Raw genomic sequence first — 12,569 nt, 5'->3', positions numbered from 1 at the left:
CAACTTAAGAGACCGACTCTATCTCATTGACGAGTAGTGGACAAGAAGGTGAACTAATTAACAACTCAAATATGCATGGGTCATGATGTCAAGTTTTTCCAACCATATTTGAGCAAACCAACAACAGCACAACCATAGAAAAAAATAAATATAATATATATTTCCTTGGCTATATATACATGCACAAACTCATCATCAACATTAACTCAACTGGTCATATATACTTAGTTACTCATTCGAATTACTTCCAAACCTTTTAGATCGATCAGTTTGAATCAATGGCCAATTACAAGCACTGCTTCTTTGCTGCCATCTTGTTCATTATCCTGTGTTCTTCAAGCATCCATGTCTCCGTAGCGGCTCGCAATCTTCTCCAGACGACGACTGCACCGTCTTTGCCTAAACCTGGCACAACACTGCCACCTTTCCTTCCTCTGCCACAACCCACATTGCCTAACTTGCCAAACTTGCCAAACTTGCCAATACCATCTCTACCTAATCCCACCGGCGGCGGCTCCACACAGACACAGCTGCCTCCACTTCCCAATTTCCCTACTACAATCCCTAAGGTTACACTGCCTCCACTGCCACCAAACTTTCCCACAGTACTCCCAACCATTATCCCTACCGTAATTCCCTCTTTCCCATTTTTCTCTCCACCACCTGCAGCCCGTAAACCGTAAGTCATGCATATATGTTCGCACATGCAGACGCAGCAACGCTAGCTGACTAGCTACTGTTGGATTGGATCTTCATTTTCTCTTTTTATTAATATGCTTTTGTTTATGCACGGTATTGGTTAAGTATTTCTATCATTATAATATGTACTGTATGCTTTGATATGCTTTATGTCCAATGAAGCTTGATTTGGTGTGTTGTTATACATATACATATTTCAAGTTCATTTGTGCTTTGTTTTTATAATGTGAAATCGAACCTATAACCTAATTTGTTTTCTTCATATACTTCGCCATGCGAAATTTAAGTTTATGTAAATTTCTGATATCTTATTCCTATCTACAGTGGAAGTATCTCTACTAATTAATAAAACACTCATTGTCAACCAAAACTTCATGAAATTACCGATTTAACTCTCTAATTAAAACAGAACATGAATAAGAAATATGGGGCATAAATGTAATTTCACACAACCAAATTTTGTTGTTTTTTTTTCAAAGCCTCACCTACATATAATCTTAACATATTTCTAATTATAAAAAAAAAAAAAAACATCCCACTCCCACGTTCTCTATCACTCCCTTCCTCTCTCCTTCTATTTCAAAAACAAAAATAAAAAATTTTCTCACACACTTTGTGTGTGTCCATATGCTAGTATATATACAAGAGGACTTTACAGGTCATTATAAATATAATAGGATACCTAATTTCCATGAAATTATAAAAGTGAGTTGTAGAGCGCTTTACTTGAAACTGTTTTCGTTAGGCCATCTCCAATCAAAGAGTGGCTAAGGGGCTCGTTTTAGCCTTCTGGCTCTCCAAGATATTAATATTTTAATGAACAATACATGATCATATTTGCCTCCATCTCCAACTGAGGGCCAAAGGACCATAGGGCTCGTTTTAGCCCTGTCACAAAAAACCGTCTCCAACCGAGGGCCAAACATAATTTATTATTTAAATTTAAAAACTACAACAACTTAAATCTAAAAACTAAAACAACTTAAATTTAAAAAAGGGTAAAAATTATGTGAGAAATGGTGTAGGATTGGCTTAGGTATTTATAGGAAAAAATGAGGAATTTTTTTAAAAAAATTTGGCTCAAAAAAAAGAAAAAACAGATGACAATACTATCAGATATATCCGACACTAAAGTATTAATAATGCAAAATCCAGCTTGGCCTGGGGCTGGCTGGATTGGGCCAGCCGGTTGGCCCTTTAACCCTTTCAGATTCCGTGGGGCCCACGAGTCATTTGGCCTAGCCCTCGGTTGGAGACGGTTTTTAGGTTATTTTGGGCCCTCTGGACCCTTTGGTTGGAGATGACCTTAGGATATCAGCAAGTTGGTCTTTTGATTCACAAACTGAATTGAACAATCTAATCTTCTCGCTTCTCTTAAATGAAATATATGACCACCTTAACATGCTTAGTACGGAACTAAATTATGAGCAATGTTATTTGCAATTTTATTGTCGCCATATGGATTCACCACACAATCAGAAACCCAATTTTGTGACAAACCTCCCTAACCACAAAAGTTTACAAAGTCCCTTAGTCATTTCTTTATATTCAACTTCCACACTAAGATAGAACAACCACTTTTAACCACTAAAATTAAGTAGAATAACTTGGAAAATTAAAATGAAAACCGAGACAATGAACTTCTTATAATTGGATAAACCAAGAGGGACAATGATAATAAATAGATAACTGCCAACTACAAAGTTTCCAATGCAACTGTTTGGACACGATTTTTTTCACTATCGACCGGTCAATGTGATTTTTAATAATTTTTCTAGATATTATGGTTTTAATAATTATGGTTTTATCTGAGGAGTTATTGAAAATTATCTTAAAATTGAATGGATAATTAAAGAGTCTTGGAGATTGAGATGCTATCGGGTTTTAGAATATCAAGATAAGGCTTTACTGACCATGGGGAAATTATCTTGGTAGTCTGATGAGCAAATTATCAAGAAAAGGTCGACTGTCAAGATAATATTGAAGATTATTTCAAAAGTTGGTGTCTACGTGGAATATAGGTCTAGTAGCAAATTGCATTAAGATAACAAAAGTTGGATTGGTTATGAGGAAATTGGAGGTGATTTCGAGTATATCGAGATAATATTCCAAGGAATTGTAACGCCGTCAGTCCATGCAGTACGAGGACTTGATGCGTTGTAATGCCGTCAGACTCTGCAGTACGACTTGGGCATCAAACAATTTGTCTCTACAAATATACAAGGATTTGCAGTGTAAAGAGGTCTCAACTCAATATACAAATCAGCGCTTTACATAAATTATCTCATTTTTCTGAGAAAAATACTAAGTAGTTAAACGAAGTATTTCAGAGGCAACAGTTCGTCTTAGGAGTCTTAACAGTTTAGTTAAACAACAAGTTTCCCAAGTTCGACTAATTATATATCTCACGTCTTTGGTGAAAAGTTTTTGGCCGAACAAGGTCACTTCATTAGCCTTCTCGGCAAAATGAAGTGTTTTCATGATTGGATACTCCCAAGTTATATTCAGAGTTCGACATACCGCGACGGCCAAACTACTTTTACAATAAAGACGCTTATTTCCTTTGAGTACTTTTGTCCCTATAGATACCATTTCGACGGACCTATACTCTTACCAATATAGTCAAGTGACGGACCTATACTCTTACCAATATAGTCAAGGTTGCTGAACCCGGTGCACAAGATCCAGAGCTTCATAGTGAGTTGCATAACCTTGTCTTCAAGTTATACAATTCAAAACCTACCGTGTTCATTTCTCGGCCGAAATCGCTCAAGTCAGGAGTCAAAAGCACATTTGACCACATGCATTACATTCAAACTATTCGCCCAATCGAGTTCGGTAGCAAACCGATACGCCTACATTAGCAATTAACTGCCTAAAAACGTAATTAGCTCCTTAATTATTTCAGCATGTACACCAAGTAGTCTCTGTGATTTATAGGGTCAACAGGAGCGGTGTGCAAATTATTGGTACTTTTGCTGCTGCTATTCTTAAATTTGACCGAAACCTGCATCTGACATATGTGTCTTACTCATTTACACCCATATCAGAATATTACAGCATTAAAAACCAAATATAAATTCGATGGTACCCCATCAAACTACCAAACCTTTACTCCATTTTTTTCGGGGGGGTCCAAATTAAAACCACTAGGTTTCAACCATTCGTATATAAATTCACCATCTCCTGGGTTTTCTCTACCTCAAGTTAACCTTGTTGAGTTTCCTCGTGAATTAGCTAATTCGAGCTCACTCCCTTTGGTTTGGTTCCACATCACAAGTCTAAAATGGCATATAACTGGAAGTGGTTGTTTGTCACTTCTATCCTCTTCACATTATTAATTTCTTCAGCCTTGGGCGGCGCCGCCCCTCGAAAACTCTTAGCACCAACCTTTCCTTATAATGTGCCCAATATTAATATTCCAAACCTCAACTTTCCACCTGAGCCACCCACACTCAACTTTCCACCTCTGCTACCCACACTCAACTCTCCTCCTCTGCCACCCACAATCGACCTTCCTTTTCTGCCACCCACACCACTTTGGCCAGAATACAGGTTGCCTCCCCCTATTACTTCACTTCCAGATTTCCCTCCACTTCTTACTTTCCCCATCGTCTCTCCACCTTCAATTACCACTACCACCCCAACCACCCCTTAAAACCATCAATATATACACACATAAATAAATATATATATATATTATGTATGTCTTTTATATATTATAAGTTGGCATCTGCCAATATATCTTGGCACTAACTTGCTATTGTATGATATTATTATAGTTTCCAAATGCAGTTAAATAAAGGTGGATTCATTGGATCCCTCTAGCTAGATCTGTTTTGGGGACCTCAATCGTTTGGTGTTGCAGTGTTGATAGAATGTTATTAGTCAATTGAGCTACAAGTATTTTGCCGGCAACTTTAGTCATTTATCAATATAATTTGTGTAAAACGAAGAAAAATTGAATAATTTTGTCATGATCAATTTCCATATAATATTGTGGTGTGGTGTATCCTTGCTCTTGCTCAATTATAAGAAAATCTTTCGACACTTACCAATTACCGGCTATGGCCCATTTCTCCAAACATTTGGCATTTCACCTTTCTATTATGAAAATGTTAGTTGAGCGATATTCTAATTTAATTTAAATTAAATTACGTAAAGAGCTATTTGAATTTGGAATGAAGATGAAAAGTAACTGCTCTAGCCAACTTGTCTACACATTTCTAAAGCGCTAAAAACGACACTAAAACTAGAGCTCAATAGTATCAGTATAAACATCAACCTTGCAAACCGACGCTAAAACCGGAAATCCTACCATTCCTCTCCTACCAAAAATGTTCATGTACGGAGCAAATATCTATTTACGTTCGCTTATAAAACGTGCCAACAGCACAGCAAGGAAAAGTTTCATCTCTTCTTTCATCCCATTCATCTCTTTCCCTTGGCACCAGCTCCTGAACCTCGGCCACCTTTTCTTCTCAACGGCAGCAGCAGAACCACCTCTTCCTCGGCGAGCTGGTCTTCTTTGCACTTGTATTTGGCGTACCCTTCAAATCAAATTGTACTTGCACTGCTACGTGGTATGAACAAACACAAAAATCATGCATTCTGGAATAACATATATTTAAATAGCATGAGAATGCTCGTTTAAATTTGGTCGCATCCATGTAGGATAGTATCAGTTACGTTTTGAGTTCAAACTTAGCAGTTCCTTTTGCAGCTTCTCACCAACAGCAGAACCTCCTGACACATTGTGAGAAGAACAATCACTAAGTGAGCACCAACAAGTCAGATGGTCAACCAGAATAGTTAGAATCCAGAAGGAATCTACCTTGCGTTACAACCCTAATAACATAATTTAATTCATTGCCGAGTAAGTTTCAATATGAATGTAATATTGGAGATTAATGTAGACATTGTGATTTGATCTATCAATCTTGTAGTTGGTGTCTTGTAATAAAAGTAAGATTGAAAAAGTCATTGGTTTTATGTGATTATGATACCTAATTGATAAGCTAAAAAAATAGGATTTGGGATTTATGGACGGAACCTTAATGCCTTTGCCTTAGCCAGCATAAATACTAAGGTCCCTGCAAACCCTAGATACACAATAGATGCTTCCCATAAAGTAGTTGTATCCAGTTAGGTGCTTTGTAAAAGGCTTTGGTGTTGCTGCAACCTACATCCTCTTCGCTTGATCTCCAATGGTTAGCCAACTCTTTTGTTTGTGTTTTAATTGTATAACCACCATATAAGGTTTACACCTTTCCTTTCTATTATTTTAGAATCCTAGATACCATGGAACATGCCCTCCATTTCTTATGGGGTAAAACATGTTAGCATACGCCAATTTTATTTTACAGCATAACAATGATAGAGCTTTCTGTTCCAGAAACATCTTAAGGCAACACCTTTTCACAAAATACAGTGCAGAACAAAATGGCCATTTATGGTTGTGAAAAATTGCCTTAAACTAAAGCAGTCCCAGCAAAATGATGACAGAAAAATTACCCCAGTCTTCTGTATCTGACGAATTTTCATCTTCACTCTGAACCAAAGTGTCATCATTGTTCTCCCCAGTCACAGCATCAGATGGTTCTAAAAGAGCAGCAGTCCGCTTCTTAGCGGCCTTTATCATTCCAGGAGTAGTGACAAAATCCGCATCACGTACAATCCTTGTTTTGCTTCCTTCTTTGTATGTTTTTCTCAGAGCTGCTTTGACAGCAGGCAGTATGCCATCTAGCGGATTTCGATGCCCCTGGTACATAGCTTATCAATGAGAAAACTAGGAAAATTGTGGAGCAGTATAGCAACAACCAAGCCTGCACCAAGGGTTACCTCATATTTGGATAACTCCACAATAGTATCACAGTCATCCTGACTGATGGAGTACGTCTTCTGAACTCCACAGCTTCCTGCACAGCTTCATCCTGATAATTTGTTTTTACACAGAAGATGGATTTACAACTGATCATCAACCTAATTGTTTTACATATTTTGCGCACCTTGATCAAAAATAGAAAACAATAAGGTTCAAGGAATATGTAACAGAGAGATCATAATCAAAGGGCAAACGATATTGTTTACAGCTGTTTCATTAATAGTTTTACACTTAAACAAATAAAGTCTAAGGATTAGTAGAGAGATTGTAATCTAAACGCATTAGATTCATGAGACATTTTTCTCTCAAACACATATCTTGAATGTTCCTGGTCATAGAATTATTAATTGAGCATTGAGAATCCGCTAAGATACGTAGCTTTCTCACTTGTGAGAATGACTAGTCTCGAGTCATTGGTGCGAAAGACACCAAGATAAGTATGTAGATGCTCCATAGAGAATGAATTCACTAAACGCGTTTAAAGGAGAATTCTTATATGGAAGTCTTCATTGACATGTCAAATAAGTAACTCCAAAATTGCAATAATACAATTAGTCCTTAAATCTGAGACACCGCAATTTTGGTGACATCTTTGATCATTTAATGATGCGTCATAACTCTAGGGTTTTTTCCACGCATTGTTGGGATCTTAGACTTTACGACATGTAAGTGTACAACAACGGATGTCCACCTTCGATAAAGAAGGAGAATACTATAAGATATGATTCGGAAATCTATGTGTAGAGTATTGAATATAATTAAGAGTCCTAAATTATAAGGAAAACTAACGAAAAGTCTAAAAAAAACTTTAGTTTTAATGAAAAATGACAAATAAAGGTGTAGTGAATAATACTAGAAAAAGGTAAAAATGTGGTTTTTCATTAAAAGTGAATAGTACCGTGAGTGTTTCATTAAAACTCCCTAAATTATATTCATTATCAATCATATGAACTTTGATGTCCACATTAGGTGTTTGACATAAACTCTTGCTCTAGATAAGGACTCTATTGCATTGCAATTCGAACTTAATTGGTTCTTCGACTTAAAAGTCCCCCGCTTGTTTTGCTTTTCTTTTTTAATTCGTATTATTAATAAAATCTAGTAGAGGGGGACGCGTGGGGAGTTTTTGGGTGCAACGGTCATTTCTCCTTTGGGAGAGGGTTGATGTCTTGCACACAACTGTTGACGAAGAGGTAATCTCAATTAACTGTCTCTACAACAAATTAAAAAAAAAAGTGTGAAAAAATTTAAATTAAAACAAGAAAGAAAAAAGTGGTGGATTATCTATGTTGTTAGCATATAATATCATTTGTAACAATAAATAAATCAATCAAGAAATGCACTCTCTCTGAATTCGGATAATTCAGTCTGTTCCTTCCCCATTGAAAAAGAAAAAACAAACAGTTATTAGCATTGACACAAGAAGAAAACAATCCCATAATACAATCAAATTTCAGTGATACTGATGTTCATCAGCTAGGCTCTGGGAACAATTGCTACAGAAAAGAGATCTCCAATTCCTGTTGAAATAAATGAAAAAAAGAAAAACCCTCAAACAATTAAAGAAAACCTTTGGAACACATAGTCAAACATGTAGATGTAAATCTCTTTCGTTCAATCATTTCTTATTTTCAGGAGATGGAATTTCTCCACCTCCTAGGTGTCTTTCTACTCAGATGATCTGCAGCCGTTGTGTGCTCCGGCCCGATGTTCTGGTTCTCTAGATTTGTGTTCTTTGTGAGCTTGCTTAGTTTCTTCCACCCACTGCTCCATGCTGATGTCTGTTTGTGCTTTGACATCTTATCAAACTGTCTCTGCAAATTCTCCATGTCATGCTGGAGCTCTAGGTACTTAGCTTTCACACTCTCCAGTTCAAATTTCACCGTGTTAATGTCTTTTTTAGCGGCAGCCCATCCTTCTTGGAATGACTGCGGGGTCCCTTCCAGTAGTGTTTTTCGATTGGAAACCATTGGCTGATACTGAGAGTCTCCAGCTTCTTTGAGGGAGTTTGTGGCTAATGCATTGCTTATTTTAACTTGTTCAGAGAAAAGGACTTGCACTACCACTCTCAGTGGGAGCCTTTCATTTTGGGCAGCATGCATGCAGGCATCAATTGATAGCTTTTGGCAATCCATCACCCGGCAAAGCCTCTTCCTTTCGTGCTCAGAAAGTGTTGGATGCGCCTGTTAAATTGATAAAGTGATGAGAAATCTTAATCTGAAGCAATTCATCGACAAAAATGGTGTAACGATTTATGAGAAAAAACTAAAATAATTTCCCAATGATTGTTCATGAATTATATAAACCAGTGGAAAATGATATTGTTGAGTTGTGCTTTCAACTCATGATCACAAAAGCTGACTGGCAGTGCTCGCTATACATATCGGTAGAACTCATAATCATTCACCTCTGAAAATGTAAACTTACTAGCTAATTAGCAATAAAGAGTTCAAATATTCAAATCAATAACGCTCTCCCATCGTTATGCAAGCTAAGAACAAGCATACATCCATTGTTCAAAGGCCAGTAATAAGATTGTTCTCTGCACTAAATAATGTGAGTGATACATTTCTCTATGTAGCAAACTTTATATCTATTTTTTCCCCTTCATTGTATATTCAAAACGTGCATGTAATTTCGGGAGGAGGAGGTACCTTAAGATAGGAATCGATTGCTCTATAAAGTCCATCATCGCAGATCCTTGCAGATTCGGGCAAAGCTTCTGCCAGCACCTGAAACTTTGTTAGGGAGAGGCTTCTATCTCTGGACACCTCTGTAAGATAACTATCGACAAGCCTAGCTACCCTCATCTTAGCATTTGGCCCGGTACCCCTTTGAGGGTCATCATAGTGCTTCCCAGGAAAAGATTGTGGGCTTGGACTCGAAATTTCTGTCTGTTCCTGAATCAGAAAGTGCTCCAGAAGCCTTTGAACAAGATCCACGTCGTACATAGTTTCACATTTATTGTACGAAGGAATAAGAAGATCCGCCAATGTAGCCTGTTCGAACTGCATTCCCACCCGTTTTTCCAACTCAGTAACCAAAGCAGGTGCTACTTTCAACATGTTTGCCATTCTCAAAAGCCGGAGCAGGAAGCTGCACGAGACACTATCCTTCTGTGGTGGAATTATGCTGATAAGGCTCTCAATGATCATCCGTTGATTTTTGGCCAGAACATTTGAAGGCTCATCTTTATTTCCTGCCACAATCATATGAAGTCCACCTTTCCAACTACTGCCACTATTACTTTTACTATTGCTGCTGTTGCTTCCTTCATCTGCAGCACCCGTTCCTTCGTTGATCAAACCTGGAAGCCACTTAGATGCGTAGTGCATAATTGAAGCTCCAATCAGTTCAAATCTCATCCCCTTTACCTTAATTGCGGTGATAACCCTGACAAAGTGATCAATCCTAAGAATTGAAACATCTTCAAACCACCAATCGGGAGGGACGTGCTGGCTTCTACTTGGACTTGAGTCCTTCATGTCACCCCAGTTTGGGCTAGAAACTTTTGTTGGCTTTCCGGTGTATGCCCATCTTATCCCTTTCGGATTAGCACAAGCTTTCCAGGCAATAGACTCGCTGCATCTTCGGACAATTTGAAGGTTTTCTGCCCACGGTGACAGCTTCTCACAGCTCTTCAACACAACAATGGAGTCTCTCCATGAGGATAAAACCACATAGCTAAGAAATGCCTCGGTTTTGAAAATAAGGTTGCCTTCTTCCAAGTCCTCTGTCATTTCAAGGTACTCTGCAGCACATCTCAGGCCTGAAATATTTGCTGCTGTTAGGTCAACTGCAATTCCATAGCAGAATTTCGCAGCTAGCTCGAAGGCCTCCGGTCCACCAGGAACATCATCCAAAACCATCTTACTCAAGTCCGGGTCGCGTAATTCATACATAACTCTGTTGATCTTTCCACTCCTAGAAAGCAGGGGATACTTGAACAACACAGACACAAAATTTCATTGCCTCAATATTTACCAGTAACAAAATTATTAGACCAGAAAGAATTCAGGTGTTTGAATGAAGTGAAGTTTTAAGCATTTGTGCAATAGAATTAGCATACTTTACCTTGTGCAAGTGAAAATTGACATCCCCAACTTGAACCAGCAGGTCACTTGGGATATCAGTTGCAACATACCTATTAATTTAAACAAACAAACAAACCCACTAAATAATTTAATCAACTTTTCTAATTGATATCCTATCAAATTTATGCAAAACCAAGCATGCATGATGGACGATTAACATCTCGCTTAATCAGACTTTAATTAATTAATTAATTAATGTAATAATCTGAGAGTTCGTAGTACATACCAAGAGTTGCCTTTGAGCTCAAAGCCATCAGTCTTAACACTCTGCTTGGTAGAACTCAGAACTCCATTCCCATAATCTCTTCCTCCAACCAACTCAGTCTCAGAATCCCACATGATTTTGAAGAAATCCCAGAAAATTTAAGCTGGAATTTTCTCGGGAAAGTGGCAACAAATAGGAGCAGTGAAAGTGAGAGAGCAGAAGAAAGCAGAAAGGAGATAGATAGCGCAGTGAAAACTGAGACTAAAAAGGGAAGAGAGAATGGTCTCACTCACATGGGGTGCTTGGAATTATGTTCAATTGTCGGCTTCTTAAGAGGTTTGCAAGAGTTGTTACAGGCTGTGGTGTAATGGGCATAGTAGGTACTGTTTTGGATCACTCACAGTCTCCTTTCTTTGCTTTTCTCTGATTGTTTAGTTGGTTCTCTTCTCCCTACGCGCACTGCACAAAGAACTTCGGAGATTCAGTTTCTTACCTTCCATTATTCTCTGTTTACTCTCATTTCCATTTTTCTATTCTGTCAAACGGAATTGATTACGTACACCTCTTCTATTTTTTTCCGGGTTCACCTCTAATGCTACATCAATCATTCAGTCGTACGAGTTTTATGAAAGATTTAATTGTTGAAATGATCTATTAAATCTTAATATAAGATTTAAGCAGTTAATTTTTCGGATCACTCATTAGTACGTATCATAAAAAAAAAAAAATATTTACCCACACGACTGTTTATTTTTATCATTTGATTTTCTTTTAATTTACATAATTTAGAATGACAAACATAAATAAGTGTGGATGACATGACATAAAAAAAAAGTTATGTGTAGAAATCACTTCCTTTTCCAAAGTAAAATAAATATATGTGGCTTGATTGCACAAGAAGATATATTGTGCGAGTCTCATTGATTAATGAAATAGGCAGATTAACAAATGGAGCTAATTTCAACATTTGAGAAATAAGTATGACAACAACGACAAGAACAAGAAGTCTTATCTTATTAAATAGAGTCAACTATATGAATCATAGAATGCTATTATGCTTGGTTTTGTGCCAAGTCTTCTGTTAGCTTCAAGTGCTCCATGTCTTTTCTTAGAGTCTCTTTTCAAGTCTTACTAGATATTTCTCTACCTCTTTTACCCTGAGCTTTTGTCTCATAATCGCATCTTCTAACCAAAGGCTCTGTAGGTCTTTGGTTTACAGGTCCAAATCACCTTAACTGATTTTCTCTCATCTTATCTACAATTGCAACTACTTCTACTTTACCTCGGATATCCTCGTTCTTTATCTTGTTCTTTATCGTGTGTCCACACATCCAACGAAGCATTCTCATCTCCGCTACACTCATTTTGCACATATTGATGTTTGACCGCCGAACATTCTGTGCCATAAAAAATTGTTAGCCTTATTGTCGTTCTAAAAAAAAATCTCTTGAGCTTTAGTGGCATATGCACTCTTCCATTTTATCCATCCAACTTGTATTCTATGGTTAAGATCTATATCCAATTTTCCATTCATTTTCAAGATATATCCAAGATAGCGAAAGCACTCGCCCTTTGGTACTTCCTGATCTCCAATTTTCACCCTTATCTTATTTAAACACATGTTCCCACTGAACTTGCACTCCATATATTATGTTTTTGACCTACTTAGGCCAAGAACTTTTGATTC

At 37.4% G+C, this 12,569-nt stretch overlaps 2 protein-coding genes across 2 annotated transcripts; both read right to left on the bottom strand.

Moving 5' to 3' along the window:
* Positions 1-286: 286 nt before the first annotated feature.
* Positions 287-4,311, bottom strand: LOC137728086 (uncharacterized). The gene is made up of 2 exons (XM_068466972.1): positions 4,140-4,311; positions 287-663 (listed from the first exon to the last, which is right to left on the bottom strand). The coding sequence occupies exons 1-2, from the start codon at positions 4,309-4,311 to the stop codon at positions 287-289; spliced, it is 549 nt and encodes a 182-aa protein (XP_068323073.1).
* A 3,654-nt stretch (positions 4,312-7,965) lies between these two features.
* On the bottom strand, positions 7,966-11,445 carry LOC137728669 (root phototropism protein 3). The gene is made up of 5 exons (XM_068467398.1): positions 11,176-11,445; positions 10,904-11,045; positions 10,658-10,727; positions 9,238-10,524; positions 7,966-8,766 (listed from the first exon to the last, which is right to left on the bottom strand). Exons 2-5 carry the CDS (start codon positions 11,014-11,016, stop codon positions 8,215-8,217), a joined length of 2,022 nt encoding a protein of 673 aa, XP_068323499.1. The 5' UTR covers positions 11,017-11,045; positions 11,176-11,445; the 3' UTR covers positions 7,966-8,214.
* Between the last annotated feature and the right edge of the window lie 1,124 nt (positions 11,446-12,569).

The sequence above is a fragment of the Pyrus communis genome, chromosome 3, assembly GCF_963583255.1.
Source record: "Pyrus communis chromosome 3, drPyrComm1.1, whole genome shotgun sequence".
NCBI lineage: Eukaryota > Viridiplantae > Streptophyta > Magnoliopsida > Rosales > Rosaceae > Pyrus > Pyrus communis.
The sequence above is the reverse complement of the archived record's forward strand: the minus strand, read 5'-3'. Positions and strand labels throughout refer to the sequence as shown.

Coding starts and splice junctions, on each gene's coding strand:
- LOC137728086 (XM_068466972.1), bottom strand. CDS start 4,311: ATGGGGAAAGTAAGAAGTGGAGGGAAATCTGGAAGTGAAGTAATAGGG. Junction 664..4,139: donor GTTGAGTGTGGGTGGCTCAG/GTGGAAAGTTGA, acceptor TACGGGCTGCAG/GTGGTGGAGAGAAAAATGGG.
- LOC137728669 (XM_068467398.1), bottom strand. CDS start 11,016: ATGTGGGATTCTGAGACTGAGTTGGTTGGAGGAAGAGATTATGGGAAT. Junction 10,728..10,903: donor GAGCTCAAAGGCAACTCTTG/GTATGTACTACG, acceptor TTAAATTAATAG/GTATGTTGCAACTGATATCC. Junction 8,767..9,237: donor CAATCGATTCCTATCTTAAG/GTACCTCCTCCT, acceptor TCAATTTAACAG/GCGCATCCAACACTTTCTGA.